General features: G+C 48.2%; 1 protein-coding gene across 1 annotated transcript in view; it reads right to left on the bottom strand.

Annotated features, from left to right (window-relative positions):
• The window catches only part of LOC144733723 (uncharacterized), a 67,614-nt gene that overhangs the window by 25,982 nt on the left and 18,130 nt on the right, over window positions 1-23,502 (bottom strand). Inside the window, exons 3-4 of the mRNA XM_078615747.1 lie at window positions 14,482-14,515; window positions 8,390-8,638 (exon numbers count right to left, since the gene is read on the bottom strand). Of these exons, the coding sequence (XP_078471873.1) occupies window positions 8,390-8,638; window positions 14,482-14,515 (283 nt within the window). The remainder of the gene's footprint in view (window positions 1-8,389; window positions 8,639-14,481; window positions 14,516-23,502) is intronic.

Genomic DNA, 23,502 nt, shown 5'->3' with positions numbered 1-23,502 from the left:
AATCCATGCAACCGTGTGGTGAACATGCAAACTCCAAATAGGTGTCAGGGTCGGGATCGAACTTACAACCTCCCATATACCAGACAAGGTAGTTAACATGTCGCCACCGTGGATGCCATGGTAGCGAGGAAAAGCAACAAATCACTGACATAATCTGACAATTCAGCTTCCTGTATTGATTTTTTTGTAAATTATTTCTATTGATCCTACCACATGGGGGTTGTACAACTTCTGCGACAGGCGAGTGGTGCATCGGAGGATAGGCGGCTCGGGCAGACAACCAACGCAGCCGTGTAGGATGTATCTTTATATGGTACGTGCGTCAGATCTATTTTCTTAGGGGAAGGAAGGGGGAAAGAGGGGGGTACGTGGAGACCAACTTATTTCAAGTCCAATAAAATAAACTCAGGGTCTCTGGCGTGCTATTCACGAGGGGGCTCCAGATCTGGGTGAACTCCACTTCCCTATTCTTCAGTTTCAGGCACAGGTGTTCTAAAGCTGCTCGGGTGAATAAAGAGTTATGCCAGAGGGTGAATGAGTGGGCCCCATGATTCTTCCAGGAGCTCAGGATAGTCTTTCTTACCGAAATTTTACATTATTGAAAAAGGGTGTGTTGGTGCCTGGTGATACCTTGGGGTTAAAGGCCCAGGAGGGAGGATTAGATGCTAGGTAGTATCTTGGTGCCAGACATAACTTTGTACAGATCGGTTATTTAATAATACAATATCCTGATCGTGGGACATTCCCAGAAGGTGTGGATGTACATTTGGATGGTGTTCAGGGGGCACCTAGGGTAGTCTAGGGATATGGTCTGGTAAAATGTATCTCTTCGTTGGTTGGTGAGATATGTGCCATGAAGGAACTTGCATTGAATATAGTTCTGAGAGGGAGGGATCTTAGACATTGCTGGGGGTTGTGACAAATTTGTTTCCAAGACTCCGATGGGATTGGGTGGACCAACACCTCTTCCCAAAGCGCCCTGGTCTTTGGTCTCACCCCGGTAGGGTCCAGGAGTAGAAGTTGGTATGCCTCAGATATTTTATAGTGGGCCCTTTACTCTGTCAACCATAACTATATCGGGGAGGGGATCTTTTGAAGGTCAACTTCCCTTGCCTTGTTAATATAGTCCCTGATCTGGAGAAATTGGGGGGGAAAAGGCACTATTAGGGATGTCATATCGCTTTTTAATGTTTTGGAGAGTGTCCACCACCACTAATTAAGAAGAGAGATTACCCACCCTCCTGATTCCCGCTCTTTTTCAAGCCGACCAGCTGACCAACTTATCCGCAATTCTGATGGATGGATTATCCCAGATCGGGGAATTGGTAGAGGCCACAGGCGATAGGGATCAGTCTATTTCTCAGGATCCAGAGGGTTGTGTTGACCGAGGATAGTGGTTTAAACTCCGAAGTCTTATCTCTAGGGTACGAGTGGACTATTCCCTCAAGGCTCCAGGGGAAGATGGAGCCCTGTCTGTTCTTGTTGAGCCAATGCTTGACCGTAAGGAGGCCTCCAAATAAGTAGTACATAACAAAATCAGGTAGCACCAGCCCACCGCATTTCTTACCCTGAGTTAATGTATGCTTGTCGGTCCTGGCAACCTTGTGGCCCCATATAAAGGAGGATACGAGGAAGCCGAGCATACTTAAGAATTTGAGGTACCTTTGTCGGGATCATCCTGAGATTGTAGAGGGACTTTGAAATGGTCATCATTTTGACCAAGTGGACCCTACTGGTGAAGTGATATCGTCCCAAACGACAGGAGACCTCAATCTCCAGAAGAAGGGTGGGGAGGTTATGTTTGAAGAGGTCCACTAGGTTGGACGTGATATTAACCCCGAGGTACTTAATTTGGGAGGGGCACCATCTAAAGGGGGAGACGTTCAGCGGAGGTCTTCCCGAAATAAATGACAGACGCATTGTTTATGACTTTGTGACATTGAGTTTATAGCCTGAGACTGCAATGTACTCCGCACTAAGCATCAGGAGGACAGGTATTGAGTTGTTCAGTTTTGTTATGGTAAATTTACTTTATTTTCGACTTGCCTGTAGCATATACCTAATATCTCCTTGCTGCCAGAGGCTCAATTGCAATTGCAAAGAGGATGGGGGATAGGGGGCATCTCTGTCTCGTGCCTCTAGCGAGAAGGAACGTCTCTGAGACAAACCCATTTGTAGTAACTGTCGCAGTCGGATGAGCATGAAGGAGTCTGCACCTTTAAATGAACCAGAGGGGGAAGGCTAGCCTCTGTATAGTGCAAAAACAAAACTCCACTCTACCAAATCGAAAGCCTTCTCCCCATCTAGTGCAATGGGGTATGCTTTTGTGCTTGACCTGGAGGGAATATTAACCTAGTTGACCAAGGTTTGGATGTTGCTTGAGGAATCCCTGCCTTTGACAAACCCCGTCTTGGCAAAGCCAATGACCTCCGGAAGGACTTTCTTAAGGCACCGTCCCAGGGGTTTAAGCATACAGCTTATAGTCCACATTCAAGTGAGAGATGGGCTTGTAGCTCTTGATCTATGGGGAGATCCTGGCTTATATATGACAATGACTGTCGCCTCTTCCTTGGATTTCAGGATTTGCCCTTGTCTAACAGACTCGTTTAAAACGTTTAGGAGATGTGTTAGAATCGGTGGGCCCAAGCTTCTGTAGAAGTCCAATGGGAAGCTGTCGGGGCCTGGTGCCTTCCCTGCGAGGAAGAAAGCCAGGGCCTCCAGGAGTTCAGGGAGCTCGATCGGGGCTTCCATAGCTTCCCTCCAACCTGGGTGGATATGGGGTCACAGAGTCTCAAGTAGTAATTTCTCTATGTAAGGGCTCGATGGAAGGTCCGACTGGTACAGATCCTTGTAGAAGCTGCAGAACTTTTCATTAACCTCCACTTCCTTTGTTATGAGGTGCTTATTGGCATCCTTGATCCCAGAAATGTAGTTACGAGTTTGCTTCCACTTGACCAGCCGGGCTAAGAGCTTGGTCGTGGAGGGAGATGGGTCGTTAAACGGAATCTTGGCCCTCATAAAGAGGAGGGTGGTTTGTTCATTAAACAACTTGTTTAGTTTCAGCCTTAGTCTATTGTCCTCCCCTTGGACTGCATTAGATTGGGTTGTCTTGAATAGGCGATGTTTCTCAGTTTCTCCTCCAGCTCTATGATGGTTCTGGCCCTTTTTAAATCCTTTATATTAAGTTCGCTTGCTTGCTTAGGACCGTGCAAATCTTTCAGTCGTTTTTTAACCCACGTCCCGTGATCCAATCGAGCTGACATTTTGCACACAGACTCGTTGTGCGAGACAATTAATGTTCGTGAAATTTTTTTTCCAAAATTTTACACTTCTTAGGCAAAAAAACAAATATTTTACATTTATTCAAATAGAACTCATTCATGGCTTTGGCTGAACGTCACAGTGTAGGAGCCCAGAGCGTGACACCTCCACAGGCCCTGGCGGAGTAGCGCAGTTGGTAGCGCCCTCGCTTCACATGCCAAAGGTCGCGGGATCGATCCCCGCGTCCTCCACAGGCGAATATATTTTTAAATCCTTCATATTAAGTTCGCTTGCTTGCTTGCGTGCTTGCTTGCTTACGACCGTGCAAATCTTTCAGTCGTTTTTTAACCCACGTCCCGTGATCCAATCGAGCTGACATTTTGCACACAGACTCGTTGTGCGAGACAATTAATGTTCGTGAAATTTTTTTTCCAAAATTTTACACTTCTTAGGCAAAAAAAAAAATATTTTACATTTATTCAAATAGAACTCATTCATGGCTTTGGCTGAACGTCACAGTGTAGGAGCCCAGAGCGTGACACCTCCACAGGCCCTGGCGGAGTAGCGCAGTTGGTAGCGCCCTCGCTTCACATGCCAAAGGTCGCGGGATCGATCCCCGCGTCCTCCACAGGCGAATATATTTTTAAATCCTTCATATTAAGTTCGCTTGCTTGCTTGCGTGCTTGCTTGCTTACGACCGTGCAAACCTTTCGGTCGTTTTTTAACCCACTTCCCGTGATCCAATCGAGCTGACATTTTCCACACAGACTCGTTGTGCGAGACAATTAATGTTCGTGACATTTTTTTTCCAAAATTTTACACTTCTTAGGCAAAAAAAAAAATATTTTACATTTATTCAAATAGAACTCATTCATGGCTTTGGCTGAACGTCACAGTGTAGGAGCCCAGAGCGTGACACCTCCACAGGCCCTGGTGGAGTAGCGCAGTTGGTAGCGCCCTCGCTTCCCATGCCAAAGGTCGCGGGATCGATCCCCGCGTCCTCCACAGCCGAATATATTTTTAAATCCTTTATATTAAGTTCGCTTGCTTGCTTGCGTGCTTGCTTGCTTACGACCGTGCAAACCTTTCGGTCGTTTTTTAACCCACTTCCCGTGATCCAATCGAGCTGACATTTTCCACACAGACTCGTTGTGCCAGACAATTAATGTTCGTGAAACAAAAATTCCTAAAATTTTACACTTTTTAGGCAAAAAAAAATTATTTTACATATATTCAAATAGAACGCATTCATCGCTTTGGCTGAACGTCACAGTATAAGAGCCCAGAGCGTAACCCCTCCACAGGCCGTGGCGGAGTAGCGCAGTTGGTAGCGCCCTCGCTTCCCATGCCAAAGGTCGCGGGATCGATCCCCGCATCCTCCACAGGCGAATATATTTCTATTAAATCCTTTATATTAAGTTCGCTGCCACGCATATAAAGGATTTATAGTGAAAAACTTTGTTTTTACGGGTTTACTTGTTGTTGTTCCTCCACGGCCCTTCTGAGAGTAAAATGCTCCTGAGGGTAGCTTTAAAGCTTCATAGGCATCCCAGACCACCAGGGGGGAGGTAGAGGGGGATTATCTCGAATTATTTAATGGATCTGGTGTCCTTGCACCATATACTATGGCATTCTTCAGTGGGGTCCAGAATAAACTGCGTAAGAACAGTGCAGTGGTCAAATAGCTGTTGGTCAAGTATCATTGCTTTTGAGACTGAAGGGAGAAGGGTCTTGGAGATTAAGAAGTAATGCATTCTAGACAGGGTTATGTGGGCCCGAGATACATGAGTATATTCCCTTTTCAGGGATTAAGGGTCTGTCAGGGGTCAATGAGGTGGTAGATATCAATTATTTCCCTGGTAACTCGTCATGATGATGCTACGCCATCCCTCTTGGGGAGGTTAAACCTGTCCAGGGCTGGGCCAAACGTGATATCCCAGTCCCCTCCCACAGTTATTTCATGCTCTCTCTCTACTCTACCAGTGCTGCTATTGAGGAGATGGTTCTAGAGTTGACCGGGGCTAGATTGTAAAATTTCAGCAAGGTAAGATCCCTCCAAGCAAAGGAACCATCAACTAGGCAGGTTGGGGGGAGGGAGCTGCGGGGGGCAGGGGGTGGCGGGAGTGTGGGGGGGCATGGGAGGCAATGCAAATTAATCGAAATGACCGAGCCGACTGATGAGGTTACAATCCCATACCATGAATTCAAACCCCCTTGCATTCCCCTGATGCGTGGGGTAAGATAGGTGGTGATATGGGTGGGGGGGGGGGGTTGGGGCGGTTGGTGAATATCACGGTGGTCCCAAGGATCCAGCAAGGCTGCTGGGATGACAGCTCCGACGTCGAGGTCTCGGAGAAGTGCAGAGGAAGGAGAACAAACTAAATACTAAAATAAGTTCTAAACAAATTAGTTTTCAATCTAGATTATTTAAAAGTGCATACAATTGCAGGCACCCACGCCCTCGTGTGCCATGCTGGCCTTCATTTGTGCTACTACTCGCGAACAGCATTCTTCCCAACAGGCCGTTCAGGCTATACGAGGGCGTCTTTGTCTTTAGTGATGAATTAGCGGCATCCCGCAGTCTCGACCTACATGCCTCACTACATAGAACCCACAGCCCTCATTACCGCCTCTTCCCACTTTCATCTGCCTGGTGGTGTCACTCGATGACGATTGGAGGACTTCTGTGGTGCTACGGCCGCGGAGCAACTGCAAGCCCCGCGACTCCCCCCTGGCCCCCACACTGAGCACACACACGCAGCGCACACACGTAGTGTCCTGGCGGGGGTTTTCCTGACACAACGGGTTTTAATCCGAACGATCCCTAGGAGGAAAGTCCCACGGTTTCCCGGTGCCAGGAGATTGGCAAACCCTTGCAGTGCAGGTCACATTGTGGTGCCCCTGAGTTGGCATTACATTGTATAGGCGCAAAACAAGGGTCACTGGGCCAGCCGCAATGAGTTATGCACGACATTGGGAGGGGCGGGGGTGGAATATTAAGTGAGCAGAGCAGACCATGAGGTCAGGGGATCGCAGCTGTGATGCCGCCGCCACGAAGCCGTTCGGCAGGCGCCCCATCCCCGACCTCGCCACCACCAAGCAACGGAGCCAACCCCTCGTCCCCCTCACCTCACCTCACATGAACACACCCGCACGCATTCCCCCCCCCCCCCCCCCATAGAGCTGGAAGGGAAGGTCACCTGATCGACCGGTTTTTATCCGAGAAACCCTTATCGGGATTAACGCTCACGGTTTCCGGCGATCAGGGAATTGGACGGCCTCCTCCGACGCTACGTTGCACCGCGGCGCTGCGACCTGCCTTAAGATGGTGTGGCCGCGGCGAGGGGCATTCGGCCACCGCGGTTGAAGCGCATCCCCCACACACACCACCCACGTGTCGACGGGGCAAGCAGGGGAGGGACGGGACAGCATGAGTAGCGGGACCGCAGGGGCTCTTGCGCATAGTCACGGATGGTTGGGATAATTACGCTTGAGCGCGCAGGCACCATTGTTAGGGAGGGAAAGGGATTAATTAGAATTTACGCCGCGCAACGCCGCACACTGATTAGCATATCACAGGCGCCCGGAACCGCGGTGCGCGTGCCAGAGGGGCGCGAGCCCATTGTTCAGAGCCGACACCCTTTGAGGTAGGGAGGATAAATAGTGGGCGCAAAGGGGAAATCGGGCTCTCTTACTCCAGCGCCAGGCGACCAGACGCAGCTCCAGCCAGCGACCCGGACGTCTGTGCGACGCACCGAGGTACGCTGTTAGGACAAGGATCAGCGGACCGCCGTGGACACTTAACGGTGAGTAAGGAGGTAAAAGTAGGATCATAGCCGATAAATAGAGAATAGATTCAGGGGTGGTAGAATAGGCCAGCCTCGTCGACTCAAACTGATTTAACATCAATTCGCAGGTAGCAAATAATAAATCATTAATAGCGAAGCGTGGCCTCGCGTGATCTTGTCGAGCAGTGTGAACGTATGGGTGCGCGTGTGTACACAGTGGTTCGCCACGTGAGTGAGCGCTGCGTAGAGCGGCGCACGAGTGGTTGTCGCGTGTGTGCAGGTGTGTGCGCTTGTGGGGGAAGGGGTCGGTGCGTCCCCAGGTCCCTGCTCCGTCTATCGCCGCAGGGACTCGCGCAGTGTGAGGGCAGCGTCATTCGCCCTCCGACCCCTGACCCCCGTTTAATAGCGCGTGATTTATGGAGAGGCAACGCAGCGTTTGCAGGTGAACGAGAGCGTGCGGCGAGTTATGCCTCTCACACGAGCTCACGGAGGGACGGACCAGGGAGGGGAGTCGTCGGGCGATGAGCCCAGCGACGGCAGCAGCGGCTCGCAGAGTAGCGAGGGGTCGACGAACGGCAGAGCCCCTGCCATAGGTACGGAGCAGGGAAGGACGTCGGGGACCAGCGGCCTCAACACAGCACCACGACCTCCCCCGGCCCCAGACCGAATATACACTAGCAGGGTGTGCATTCGCCAGCCGAACGTCCTTCCAGATTAACCAGGATGAGTCAGAAATTAATGAGTACAGATGAATAGACAATGGGTTACAGAAGTAATTATCGCAGTGCTCCATGTAATGGAAGAAAAACGAGCGATAATCACAGGTAGGCGCACGATTGGCCACAAGGGATAAGGTGCCGTCCATAAATGACGTCACGCGATTTTGGACGTTTTTTTAACCCCCCCCCCCCCTTCGTCACACGGCGTCACAAAAAGTCAGACCACCCTCAAATATGACGTCACAGAGCTCTGCTCACAGAATATTCCCTCCGGGCAGTTCGGGGTTTGTGCCGACAATAAAAGTTGGCACAGCATAGGCGTGGTGTCTTAGTATAGAGCATAGGCGTGGTGTTTGTGGTGTGTGCCGGTGTGTGGGTTAACTCTGTGCGGCAGTGAGCCAGCAGACTTCAAAGGGCCACTCGATTACTAAATGCCATTGATGGTAATATTTTTTCATATAAATAGCAACCGGCACGTCCTTGGTACGTCACCATGTATCTATCCCCCCAACCCTGTCTGCTAAGCCAGGCAGGAAGTCAGCCAGATCAAAACTTTTTAAAAGCAAATTGTAATGTAAAAAAATACTCCATTGTGTTTCCATCTCACAGCAGGTCACTCACATGTGCTGTCGTACACGGTGCCAGAGACGTAGCTTCCTCCAGTGCAGTTGACAGTTACGCTGATGCTGTAGTATCTGCCCGGCACCAGCCCCGTGAATGTGAAGTTGGAGGCATTCCCATAGACGGTGAAGGACGAGATAGAGAATGTGACCCAGTCGCTCAATTCTAAGACGTAGCTGGTGGCGTCCATGCTGACCTCAGTCCATGTGACTGTGATCGTTGTATCACTCCTGGCACTCACCTGTACTCCTTCAGTTATAATTAATCCACACGTATATTAATAAACACAGTAATAACACGAATAAATAACAAACTTTCGTCAGTTCTCCGCTGCTCAAAGACCACCCATGCCATGTCGATCATAGGCGTCTGAAAAAGAGCTCCATAGGTCATCGGATTCCACCAGTATAAATACATATTATTATGATTCTGGATTGGTGAAATGGGTAGGAGAGAGAGCTCGGAAGGGGAAGCTTCGACAGAAACAGTTCAGATATCACCGTCAAACGGATGCTATCTATGGTCAAAATTGTAATTCGGATCGCCCGGTTCATAGCCCAGTGCACTAACCACTATGCCATCTCTGCCCTCCTTCATGTCAAGGAGATGTAGGAAAACAAACTCAATATAACCAATTTTCTCACAAGTTCTGGCCAGCTGCGCCTCCACTGCTGTGTCCTCAGCCAGCGGTGGATATCAGGGTTCGTAATTGACATATCGCCGCATGAGTAAAATGTTGCGTCCGTAAAATCTCCTCCACCCAACACGGCCAATTAATAAAGTTGTCACGTGATGATCAAATTTGGCCAATTTATCATTTGGCTTCTGCAGCACCACCGGTGTGCTGGAGAGCAATGTCGCAATATTTAACTTTTGAACATAGTTCGCCAGTTACAATCAGCAGAATATGCTGGTTACATCAGATAACCAGCGAATTATTCAATCGTTTAATGCCTGTAGAACACGCGACAATACATTTTTATTGGGCCGTGTTGGGTGTTGGATGGCTTTTACCGCATAGATTTTGTCAGATTATTGCGTGGCCTACTCTTAAAATATATTATCAATCGTAATAACTGCGAAAACCTACATGCTAGTATAATATTTTTTTTTTACAATACGACGATCAGCATAAAATCAGTTGTCCACAGATATTTAATTAAATGTGCATAATTTTCGTGATGCCATTTAAAGTTCAACTGCGGTTCGACGTTATCCATGAGGAGTCTAACCTTTGATCTTTACAATCGATGACACAGATGCTGTCAGTTAAACAATTGATAGTCAAGTTAATTAATTATAACATAAAACCGCAAACATTTCGGAAAACACGAATAATAATTCATATTCCTTTAGACCTTAACTTGATTGCGTTTGCTATTTTATTTAAGGCATCTTTAAAAATAAATCTTCACAAATCACGATAGAATAGTTTAACAAAACGTATTAAACGATTATATTGGACCATACCTTAGACGATATCTCGTGCTTTTCCACATCATGGTAGCCTTAGTGGAACTCCACGCTTCCACGAAGGCAATGCTTCCTCCATAAATACAAGGAGTTCAATGAAAATTGAAAACGGTGCATCTCGCACCATTAAGAAATCACTAGCGCTTTCTTTTCTTCGGGTCTCATTGTATCCTTGTTTCTCTCTGGTGCTCATGTGCTTGTTTAGCTGTGTCTGGATCTCTCTGGATTTGTGTCTCCTTGTCTCTGTGTTTATTTCTGCTTTTTTCTGTCTCCCTGTTTGCCCCTGATTATTCTCATGTCTGTTAGCTTTGCTTTTCTCGCTGTATTCACTCTTTGCCTGCCCTCTCGGTGTTCATCTCTCACCCATTCTCTCAATGTCTCTCTGCATCTGTATTTCTGTGTCGTCCCTATGCCTGTCTCCCTGGGTCAGTCTCAAAGACGGCTGGGTAAAGCAATAGCCGCACCACCGACTCCATCATGTGCCATATCAGCTTTTAATGGGCTTTTTTAGATTTGAAGTTTTCGTGAAAATAATTTAATTAAATCACGACGTTTCGGGCGCAACACAAGCGTCCGACCTCAGCTGGGGACAGCCACAGCGACAAAACAATCGCTGAAGTGTGCCTAAGAGATGGCTGTGACGAGGTATTATATAGCTGAGGGGGGTGGGGAGGAGCCAGGGTGAGTGTGGGGACGGGGCGTGGGCTGGGAGAGAGCGGCAAGGATGGTCCTAGAGTTCAAACTAAAGCTGTGAACCGTTGGGGGGGGGGAGGAGCCAGGGTGAGTGTGGGGGCGGGGCGTGGGCTGGAGGAGAGCGCTGGGGCTAAAAGACTGGAGATGCGGATATGAATATAAACCATAAGGCAGCTAAAGTTTAACTTGGTTAATAACATCCTTCCAATGATTGCTCAATTTGAATCCATCTTCTCGGTTGAAGTTATGTCTATGTTTGTATATCTGGATGGCTTAATGGACAAATCTCTGGTGGTATCCAGACGGCTTGCAGAGCACTTTGGTATCGAAGACAATATCATGAGAGCCCACCGCGTTGTAGCAGTTATCAGCCATGGCGGAAGAATTTGTCCTGCAGTGTTTCGAGCTGGCAGAGCTCACTACCCCCAACCCTCCCCCCCCCCAACGGTTCACAGCTTTAGTTTGAACTCTAGGACCATCCTTGCCGCTCTCCCCCAACCCACGCCCCGCCCCCACACTCACCCTGGCTCCTCCCCCCCCCCCCCAGCTATATAATCACTCGTCACAGCCATCTCTAAGGCATACTTCAGCAATAGTTTTTCGCTGTGATTGTCCCCAACTGAGGACAGACGCTTGTGTTACACCTGAAACGTTGTGATTTAATTTAATTATTTTCATTTTTATTTTTTATTTTATTTTCACCTACGTGACTTTACCGAAAGAACCAAAGAGTATGAATAGGCTCTGCTAGTTCATAACGGCACTTGCCCCAATAGTTTGTTAAGCCTATATAGGGAATGTTTGTCTCTGCGACTATGTGAACATCTCCTTGCCTCTCTCCTTGTCTCTGTGTCAGTGGCATAGTAGCTACACCATTAGCTCAGGGGGTACAGAAATGGGTCAGGTGGGGCCCCCAATATTGTGATTGTCTCTTCGCAGGGTGGAACATAGAGGCTGTTCTATATCGTGGCTCCTATTGCCCTAACCACATCGTCATTACGCTCACGTCGTCTCGAATAATGTACTAACTATATTATCAGTGGCGTAGTAGCTATATTATCAGTGCTGTAGTAGCTGCATTATCAGCAGCGCAGTAGGTTCATTATCAGTGGTGTTGCAGCTACATTATCAGTGGCATAGTTACTACATTATACTATTTAACACAAGTTTTTGTTCCTGGGTAGTAAGTGTTATTTCGCAATTGCTTATGACTCAAAAGTATAGAAAATAGCTATTATTCCCAACAAACTTTGCTTTTGTGAATCAACATATGAATAACAATTAACATGTATTTATACTAAAGTAATACAGAAATGACTACAAAAGATTTAGAAGTGAGTAGTTTTTCGAGATTTATGAATATATTGTAAATCACTTTCACGAATCAGCCCCCAAATGTAGTCTACCATTATGTGTTCGTTATACTGTCCTTGGTAGTGGCGTTCAAAGTCCAGTATATCCTGGTGGAAGCACTCGCCTTGCTCGTCCAAGTACACTCCCATGTTCTCCTTGAATTTTTCAAGATGAGCATCAAGGATATTGACTTTGATGGACATCCTACAGCCCATTGTGCCGCAGCCCTTCACCAGAGTCTCAACCAGCTCCACATAGTTTTTGACATTTTGATTGCCAGGGAAGCCACGAACCACTGCGACAGAGCTATTCCAATCCACTTTCTCCTTACTAGTGAGCTTCTTGGGGAATTCATTGCACTCCAGGATATTTTATATCTGTGGTCCGATGAAGACACCGGCTTTGACCTTTGCCTCAGACAGCTTCGGGAAGAAGTCTTGAAGGTACTTGAAGGCTGCCGACTCCTTATCTACAGCTCTGACAAATTGTTTCATAAGGCCCAATTTGATGTGCAGTGGTGGCATCAGCACCTTCCAGGGGTCCACCAGTGGCTCCCACTTGACGTTGTTCCTCCCCACAGAGAACTCGGTCCGCTGTGGCCAGTCCCGGCTGTGGTAGTGCGCCTTGGTGTCTCAATCTTTTGTAGTGATTTTTGTATTACTTTAGTATAAATACATGTACATTTTGATTCATATGTTGTTTTTCTGGCTTTATTTGAACTGAAAGACACAAATTTGCCTGTATTCTCATTGAAAATAGATGCATTTCAAAATATGACTGTACTGGTCACAAAAGCAAAGTTTGTGGGCAATAATAGCCATTTTCTGTACTTTTGAGAAATAAGCAATTAAAAATAACACTTACCCAGGAACAAAAAAAATTGTTACAGTGTTATCAGTGGCGTAGTAGCGTGACATCATCAGCTGTGGGGGTGTGGCAATCGGTCAGGTTGGGCCCCAATATTGCGATTTGTGTCGTCGCACAATGCCACCCAGGCTATAATACATTGTGGCTACATTTGCCCAAACCCCATCGTCATCAAGCTCATGGTCTCGAACATTTAACATCATAGGGGCGTACTCTTTGGTTTTTTCGGTAAAGTAACGTAGGTATAAAATAACATAAAATAAATCACGACATTTCGGGCGAAACACAAGCATCCGTCATCAGGTGGGAAAGCATGGTCTGCTGCTGAGGCACACTGTTTTAGAAGGTTTAAAATGGGTGTGGCCCAAGGGTCATAAACAAGTGGCTGGGGCAAGTGATGTTAATGTGATAAATTATCATGTAACTGTAGAAAAGAAGGAAGGCGGCCTCCTCGACGAGGGCACGGAAGTGACTATATTAATGTGAGAGATTAGCATGATGTTAATGTGAGAAATTAGCATGTAACTTTAGAAAAAAAGGAGAGCGGCATCCTGGACGAGTGAGTGCAACCCAACGGGTGTAATCCAAAGGGCCTGTGAGTATGAGTGCAATCCAAAAGACATGTGAGCATGAGAGTGCAATCCAAAGGCATGAGAGTGCAATGCAATGGACGTGAGCATGAGAGATCTAAGAGAGATGGCATAGAGCGAGAGACACAGAGAGTCGAAATAACAGCTGACATAGGCAGGTGGATGGAAACATTACAGTCAGTTAAGACTTTACCTGGTTAATAATGTCCTTCCAACGATTGCTCAGTTTGTACCCATCCTCTAGGCGCACTCCATTTTTGTAAAATGGTGCCACTACATCTCCGTAATGCCTATTGTAGTACAGTTGACACGTATCTAATTAAATAAATTACTCTGTAACGGAATTCTACGTGATTTTTTTTTTATCAAAATACATTTTAACCGCATTTTACACTGTTGTTTAAAACAAATGTCATCGTGGTTGTCAAGGGGCCCCAACTCGTAGCGTTGGTCAACAATCGGGGCCAAAGCGCCCCCTGCCCTGACGATAGGAGGTGTTAACTACCGTGCCTGGTATTCAGTAGGTAGTGGGTTCCATCCCGAACCTAACGCCTGTATATTTGGAGTTTGCTTGTCTCTCTCCCCATAGCAGCGTGGATTTTTCAATAGGGGTTTCCGGGTTTTCTCTCCACATTTAGATCAACATCATTCGTTGAAATTATTTGGTTGCTGATGAAAAAACTACTTCGTTGAGATATAATTTGTGATATCCAGGACACTTCTGAAAAAGAGCTACAGTAAATAACTCAATGGGCCTTATCTGGTAAAATAAAAAAAAGTTTTTATTTTGTGGTTACACTACTGCTCTGTGTGTGTCCTATCTGTTTAGCTCATCTAATTGGTTGTCCGTGTGTGTGCGTGTGTGCGTCCTATCTGTTTGCCTTGCATCTTGTCTGTGTGTGTGTGTATTCTATCTATTTGGCTCACATCTTGTCTCGGTGTGTGGCCTATCTCTTTTGCTTGCATCTTGTCTGAGTGTGTCTCTCTTTGTATCTATATCTCTAGGATCCTCCTTCTCCACGTTTGCGTTTGTACCAAAAAATTTTTTGTTTTGTTGACCGTGAGCACAGGAAATTATGAGGCTATGCTGTACAGAGCAATGGTTGAAGGGCTTACCTGATATCTGACAGCCATTTGCAACTCTTGCGATCTAGGGCAACAAAAAACATCGCACGGTTTTTATTTACCATGCACCATTTCAACATCAGCGATATACTAACCAATACTGTCTTATTAATATAAAGGTGGCTTGGGTTAGATTGCGTAAGCATAAATCTGTCGTCAAACAGCCAACACCTGACACATCCACGAAGTAAGGTTTACCAGAACAATTCTTGCAAAATCGCCCGATGATGCTGGATGTAATTTGCGGCAAAACGTCGTATTCAAATTGTAATGTTGTGTGTTTACCATGCAACACACTAGTGTGCTTAAGTAGTAATTAAATGGCACGTTTTGTTTACGTGACAAACTTTACGAATTGGCTGTGTCTGGTGGTGGCAGGTTAATGACACATAATTCCGTGATCTAACCAAAATAAATCATTTATTACGAACAATACTGTCCTTTCCATCAAATGTATTGTGATTGTTTGTCATCGACACCATGTCACAACACTAAGCATCTAATTAGAACTTCGCAGTCCAGTGCAACTCTTCATGTCAAAAAGCAGCACATGGAACCAGATACTACCGACATTCTTCCGATGTCCCTTCAAGCGATCTCTCTTTTACACAGCAGGGGGCAGCACTTTCACACCTGCCCTACAACAGAGTACCATTTTGTGATTGGAGCAGAGTAGAATGTCAGGTTTTGACCTGTCTAAGGCAGACTAATATGGTTTAAATGTTAGCCTTCCGGATCTGGTTGCGGACATTTGAGGCCAGGTTTATTCCAATTCTACAATGCATTTTATTTCATGTCTTTTTCTTAATGAGTGTGCTTTTGTTCTATAAGGGCTAAGGAGTTTCGATTTAAAGCTTTCGTGACTGCAAGGATTCATCTTCTTGGTTCTTTCGGTAAAGTCACGTAGAAGAGAAGTAATAAAATAATAAAAATAAAACATAATAAAATAATTCTCACGACGTTTCGGCTACAACGCAAGCAGCCGTCTTCAGGTGGCAGTGTCTCATTCTTCACCTGAAGACGGCTGCTTGCGTTGTAGCCGAAACGTCGTGAGAATTACTTTATTATGTTTTATTTTTATTATGTTATTACTTCCCTTCTACGTGACTTTACCGAAAGAACCAAGAAGAGGGCTAAGGAGGTTCTGAAGGTGGTGAGAGCCTTCGGAGGGGTAAGATTATTACCATGGATAGTGTGGTATTGTAGCACAGTCTATGAGCACTGTTGAATATGTATTTTCCAAAGAATAATATTAGGAGTGATATTGCCAATTTTTTACGTAATAGTTATTTTTTATTCCATTGTCCTGGATTTAGTTAGTAAAAAAAGAAACGCAGTAATGGAGGGCTGTGAACTCCTCCCTCGAAACAACAAAGGCCAAAGGAGCACTCCCCCCCCCCCCCCTGCCTCGCCCCAACACAAAAAAATATATCTGGAGGTTAATTGTTTTGACTTGGAAAAGTTGTAAAGTTTGATTGACCACCACCTCATAAGAATATTTTCAACATCATTGGATTAAACGTTAACTTGACATAATGTTGACGTCGCCCAGGAGGTTTTGAATACGACTAGTTGCATGTTTTGTTAACACCCACCTATTTCTACACGAGTGCCATGAGATATGGGTTAGGCAAATAAACTTGATAACGAATTCTGGATGTTTTGTATTGAAGTACTGAACCAAATGATCATTCTGAAGATATGCAATACGAATAATGTAATTATCCACGAACAAAATAATGTCAGTTTAACCCGTCGGCTTTCGTGACCAATATCATCCATAATAGAGGTTTTGGGTGTCGTTAACACCCGCCACCACCCGACACAGCCAGCTAGTAAGGGTTGTCACGTAAACAATATGTCAATTCTTCTTTGGTTCTTTCGGTAAAGTCACGTATAAAGAAAAAATAATAAATTAAATAATAACATACGACGTTTCGATTGCAACACAAGCAATCATCATCAGGTATAATGAAATAGCGACATAAAATCTAACCAGAAAAAATTATAGACAGACATATAAGCAGACAGATATCACCAAGACACACACAGCGGGCAACACAGGTACAGAGAGGGGTAATCGTCTCTGTGGGGTGGCCTTAAATAGACAGAGGGGGGCGGAGGCAGCGAGAGGGAGGGGTTAGAGACAAAATTTACATGTCAATGAGTACAACAAAAAAGAAGTGAGCAGGCTTAGGGGGAGAAAGAGACACACTAAAATTAAATAACCCAGCAAAGTATCGAGATATTATGTAAAACGACACAGAGAGTCGGTCAACACACAATTAACGCATAGCCTGGTCGATTACGTATTTCAAAGATTGCTAAGTTAGAATTTAAGTGTGACAATTTCAAAGAAAGACAAAACATAAAAACAAGAGGAACGGAGACAAAGCAGAACCTAAGAACGACAAAAAACGAGTGTAGACAGAAAAAATTACACTAAATAAACAGGCAGATAGAGAGAATAAAAAACCCAGAGAGAGAGAAAAAAGGTAAACTTGGAACTTCCCCGTAGAAGTGGTTCAATCTTAACTTTGGAGCTTTCGTGACGGCAGGAATTATTATTTGGCTCTTTCGGTAAAGTCACGTATAAAGAAAAAATAATAAATTAAATAATAACATACGATCGAAACGTCGTATGTTATTATTTAATTTATTATTTTTTCTTTATACGTGACTTTACCGAAAGAACCAAAGAATAATTCATGCAGTCACGACAGCTCCAAAGTTAAGATTGAACCACTTCTACGGGGAAGTTCCAAGTTTACCTTTTTTCTCTCTCTCTGGGTTTTTAATTCTCTCTCTCTGCCTGTTTATTTAGTGTAATTTTTTCTGTCTACACTCGTTTTTTGTCGTTCTTAGGTTCTGCTTTGTCTCCGTTCCTCTTGTTTTTATGTTTTGTCTTTCTTTGAAATTTTCACACTTAAATTCTAACTTAGCAATCTTTGAAATACGTAATCGACCAGGCTATGCGTTAATTGTGTGTTGACCGACTCTCTGTGTCGTTTTACATAATATTTCAATACTTTGCTGGGTTATTTAATTTTAGTGTGTCTCTTTCTCCCCCTAAGCCTGCTCACTTCTTTTTTGTTGTACTCATTGACATGTAAATTTTGTCTCTAACCCCTCCCTCTCGCTGCCTCCGACCCCCTCTGTCTATTTAAGGCCACCCCACAGAGACGATTACCCCTCTCTGTACCTGTGAAGTATTGGAAATGACGGCAGGAAACTCCTTGACGGGTAACACACTTCTTTTATTAAATCTTCACTTATCTCGATACAACGTGTAGTCTCTATTCTTCCGCGTACGGTCACCAGACACCGGTACAACTCGTATCCTCTTCTCCTCGTATAACACACCGTACTGAACTCGTGTAGACTCCAAGCCTCTAGCTACACACGCCTCACTCGTCTCGTGTAGACTCGCCTTGTGTAGACCCTATGCCTCTGGCTACACACACATCACTCGTCTCGTGTAGACTCTTCTCGTGTAGACTCTATGCCTCTGGCTACACACACATCACTCGTCTCGGGTAGACTCTTCTTGTGTAGACTCGTCTCGTGTAGACCCTACGCCTCTGGCTACACCCATATCACTCGTCTCGTGTAGACTCTAGGCCCCGGCTACACACTCGGCATGCTGACACTGCATGCTCACACTACCCCCGCCTCTGGGTTACACAGAGTCCCGGTCCTCGCAGGACAGCGGGACTAGGTACCGCAGGGCCCTGGCTCTTCTTCCCGTCTTCAGTCTTCGCTGGTTACACTCTCCCTGTGCGCCTGTGCGCATCCCCTTATATAGTCGTTCCTCCCGGGAGACGGAGCGGATGCGGACCTCGATGCGAGCATCGCTTGTTAGTGAACCAATCACAACGCGTTATCTGTACAATCCTCTTTCCCTAACGCGTGTTTCCACTCACCAACCAATCACGCCGCGCTGCCACTCGATCACTCCCACACCAGCACGTCACCGGCACCCAGCCAATCAACACCACACAACCCACGATCCCGCGCTGACCCCTGATCCCTCACCGTCAGCGCGCGTCACCACCCACACATCCAATCACAACGCGCTGGCACCTGATCGCTACCCCAGCGCGTATCACCACTACATCACCCCCCCCCCACATAGCCTGCAGCCGTCCCGCCTGCTAACCAACAACCTCCCACATCGTTAACACAACAAACCCCCCCCCCCCAGTGTGCCCCGTAACACAACAACAACACAACAGCAACCTATTTACAATTTGACAATAACCGCAAGAAAAGTTAACAATACCACACACAACACCTTATATATAAAAAAACTATATACAGCCCGACGAACAACATAATAAAAGCAATTTCTAGAAAACGAACGTGCTCCGCGTCTCTGCAAGTAACGAAGTGACGAGGCGCTCCCACTGCCTCGACTCCTCACGTGGCAGGTCAAACAAAGTAGCGCGACCTGGCGCGAGTCCGTCTGGCTGGTCCGTCATACGGGACGGGACACTGACGACCGTCCGGCGGCTCCGGCTGCTCTAGACGGCGTGGAACGGGTCTGAAAGGCCCGGCCCCGCCGCGAAGATCCGGCCGCCGGTGGTCGGCAGCTGTCAGTTCCGAGACACCTGGGAGCAGATCAGGCGGAGACATGTGAGGATCAGGCAGAGACATTGGGTCGTCGGTCACGTCACATGCTCGGCCCTCACGACACAATGGGAGGCCATATGGAGGCGAGAACGGTTTCAGTCGGGAGGGGTGGACGTACCACCGTCGTTTTCCCCATTTTATCTGAACGCACTGGGGCCGTGCCACGCGCACGATCTCCACGGGCCCCCGCCATGGCCTCAACAATTTAGGCGACGTAGCCAAGGGCGCCTGAGGGCAATGCAGCCAGGCCCTGTCACCCGGTTTCCATTCGTGCACGGACACCTTCCGTGCCCGCAGTCGTTTGTTAGCAATTTGGCGAGCCCGCGAATTAAGCCGTGCGGCCTCCCTTGCCTCCGTTAGCTTGTGAATATTGAATTTAATATGTTCCGCCAATTTAGAATTGGTTCGTGGAGCGGACAGACCAAGCTGCGTTTCCATGGGCGGGTCGGCTTCCCGACCGTACATCAAATAGAATGGGGAAAACCCTGTCGCTGCATGGGGGGCCATTCTGTACGCGGCAAGGACCCCTGGGACCTGAAGGTCCCAATATACATGTGCCTCACACACCTGCTGGCACAGCATAGAAGTCAAAGTCTTGTGAAGTCTTTCCACCATCCTGTCTGTCTGCGGGTGGTACGGGGAGGTACGCACCTTTTTAGTACCCAATAAATCGCACACCTCTTGCAACAATTTACTCGAAAATGTTTTACCTTGGTCGGTCAGCAAGCGTTCGGGAGCCCCCTTGTCCAGGACATAGCCCTGGACAAAGGCGTCCGTCACAGCCGCTGCCGACTGGTTGACGAGAGGCCACGCCATAGGCCACCGGGTGAAATATTCGACCCCCACCAAGAGGTATCTATTCCCTCTAGGCGTGACTGGAAAAGGCCCCAAAATATCGAGTGCAACGAGCTCGTTAGTGCGCGAGACCTGAATCGATTGCAGCGGTGGATTAGCTAGCACGGGTGGTGGTTTCCGTCTGGCGCACTCAACGCACCCCTTCAGAATATTTACCACGTCACTCCCCATTCCCGGCCAATAATAGTCACGCTGAAGCAGGGCAAGAGTTTTGTTTACTCCCAAATGCAAGAGGCGTTCGTGTGCGGCCAAAACAATTTTCCCCCTTACGGCCGAAGGCACCACCAGCGCGTGCCGCCGGGACAAACTGTCCCATCTCATCAACATGCCCTGTTTAAGTACATAGGAGCCAGTTCGCTCCTGGTCCTCTTTAGGACCACCCACCCTGCGGCGCAATGCTAGCAGGGAGCTGTCCGCCATTTGGAGGCGGCCCCACTCGCCCAGCGACAATGAGAGCAGCGAGTCTCGATCCTGACAAGTAGCGGGGACCTCCCCGATTGGCGCGCCCGCAGTCGCAGCCAATGTCCCCTTATCTTCCACAACCGGCGGTTTACAGCGCGCCGATCCCGATAAACACGCACATTTCTGACACGGCAACAATCGCGACAGGGCATCGGCATTTGTGTGTCGCAACCCCTTCCGGTATGTGGTCGTGAACTGATAGTCTTGGAGGACTTCCAACCACCGCGACAATTGGCCCGAGGGTTGGGCGACCTTCAATGAATACTGTAGCGCCGCGTGGTCCGTCCGGACCGTAAAGTGACGCCCATAGAGATATGGTCTGAACTGTTGTACAAAAAAACAATGGCGAGCAGTTCACGACGGGTGACGCAGTAGCGCTGCTCAGCCGGAGACAACACCCTGCTACCATAAGCGACCACCCTTTCGACTCCCCCAACGACCTGGGACAGTACCGCCCCAATGCCCGTGTTGCTAGCATCCGTGTCTAGCAAGAAGGGACTCGCAAAATCCGGATAACGCAAGGGTGGGGCGCCCACCAAGGCGTCCCGAAGGGCGCAGAATGCGGCCTCCTCTTCCGGTCCCCATTTGAACTTCACACCCTTTGCCGTGAGAGCGTGCAAGGGTTTTGCAATAGTGGCGAAGTGCTCAACGAATCGGCGATAATACGAAGCAAACCCAATGAAACTGCGCACGTCTGCAACCGACGTGGGCGTCGGCCATGAACCGACACAGTCCGTCTTCGCGGGATCGGTAGAGATCCCCGAAGAGTCGACAATGTGACCCAAGTATCTAACGGACTTACAAAAAAGGTGGCATTTGGCCGGTTTAAATTTCAATTTAGCCGATCGCATTCGCAAGAACACCCCTCTCAATCGCTGGAGGTGTTCCTCAAATGTTTTACTGAAAACAATGACATCGTCAAGGTAAATCAAGCACGTCTCCCATTGCAAGCCTGACAAAACCAACTCCATAAGGCGCTGAAACGTCGCTGGAGAGGAGTGAAGTCCCATGGGCAACCGGTTAAACTGGAACAGGCCCCCTGGAGTCCGAAATGCTGTCTTAGGTTTAGACTCTTCGTCGAGCGGCAACTGCCAGAATCCCGATAACAAATCAAGAGTCGAAAAATATCGTGCACCAGACAATGCATCGAGGGACTCATCCATCCTGGGGAGCGGATACGCGTCAGCCACAGAGATCTTATTCAGGCGACGGAAATCTACGCAAAATCGCAAGGAGCCGTCTTGCTTCTTAACCAGCACAATAGGTGCTCCCCACGGACTGGAGGAAGGCGAAATAATGTAGGCTTCAAGCATATCGTTAACGGCCGACTGAACATGTTCCTTTTCGGCAGGACTCAGCCGGAAGGGATTTAACCTGACCGGTGCCGCATCGCCCGTGTCAATGTGGTGGCGTACCAAATCCGTACACCCAATGTCATATTTATGCTTGCTGAACACATCAGAAAATTCCATTAGTAACTCGCGCAGCGCACCCAACTGCACCCCTGACAAATCGTCCGCGCCCGCGCACAGCGAATGGACCCATTCAAGGTCCTCTTTCGGTTCAATATTCTGCGTGGGGCTCGAATCAATATGCGCAACCAGCCGTTCCTCCGCAGGAACCCGCGCCGCGTGAGCCAGCACGGTACCCTGCTGAATGACGGCTGGCCGCGATCCAGCGTTTAAAACCATCACAAACGGATCCTTGTCCGCCCGAACCAAAGTGTGAGCCACCGACAGATCGACCCCTCCTACAGCCCTGTTAGAAGGACCCAAAAGCATGCCTTGTTCCGAAGTCCCCTCTCCCCATGGTTTCCTTAACCGGAGGGGAATTAACATCTGTGAACCCGGGGGCACGTGCACGGTCTGCGTCGCCAATGCTTGTATCGTGGCGCACGCCGTCCGAATCTCAGTAGGGCTCGTCAAAAATGAAATGCGGTGACCCGAAGGTAGTTCAATGCAACGCTGATCGATTAGAATTTTAATGGGCATCTTAGCCAAAAAATCAGTGCCCAATAGACAAGGAACCGCCAAAGAAGACGAAACAAAAACGGGTTCCGACAATTTGATATCTCCTATGCAAATGGACGCCCTAATCTGACCGATAATGCCCAACGATCCCCCATTTGCGGCGAAAAACGGCACATCCACTGGGAGCAGTGGACGGCACTGGACGGGGAGAATGTTATAAATGAGGTCAGATATAATCGTCGCCGACGCCCCCGTGTCCACCAATACCCTGACCTCTACCCCATCAATAGAACCCGCAACGATGGATGAACCCGCTGAAGCAGCCACAATTCTATGTCCCAACTGCGACCACTCAATGTCTCTCCGGTCCCGGCCGAAACCCCCTCGCCGTACCGAATCCCCGAACCCTAACCGGCCCTCTTCCGTCGCTCCGCGACGGCCCATGCGTGTCGAGTGTGTGGGCCGAGCATGTGAGGTGCCGCGACTTGCCGGGGTTTGTAGGGATGCCTTGGGGCCTTGGTCGTCGTCCAGCCGAGATCCCATGGCGCGCTGACGGGGCGCGCGGCAACCGGACGCCACGTGGCCCCGGAGGCCGCAGTTGTAGCACGTGATGAGGGTCGTCGGTGATCTCGGTTGCTCCAGCTTGCGGGTCGATCGCAGAGGCGACCGACCCCCCGACCTCCAGTCCCCCGGTCATCCCGCGGTGAACGCCTCCTCTCGCGGACTGACGACTTGTAGTTCGGTGATCACCGGACCCGGAGTTGAAGCCACAGCAGCGTTGCAGACGACCCCCTGTTTGCGTTGAAGGGCCTCGTGCGCTTGTATACTCGTAGCGACCCAGAAGGAAGAAATGTCGATCTCGTCGGCCGTGTTGATGGGGACCCCCAGGTCCTGCGCCAACTTAAGCAGCTGCTCCAAAACCATCGCATCCTGGCCCTCCTCGTCCATACGAGGGAATGCAGCATCGGCGAGAGCCAGCAACGCCGTGCGATAGGCGAGCGCGGTCTCCGTTTCCGCCTTCCGCCTCGCATAAAAATGATGGCGGCACGCCGAGGGAGGTCCGTAGACCCTGGCCATGAGACCCAGCGCTGCC

The sequence above is a fragment of the Lampetra planeri genome, chromosome 48 (assembly GCF_965212315.1).
Source record: "Lampetra planeri chromosome 48, kcLamPlan1.2.h2, whole genome shotgun sequence".
NCBI classification, from domain to species: domain Eukaryota; kingdom Metazoa; phylum Chordata; class Hyperoartia; order Petromyzontiformes; family Petromyzontidae; genus Lampetra; species Lampetra planeri.
This window is presented reverse-complemented; position numbering and strand designations above follow the sequence as displayed.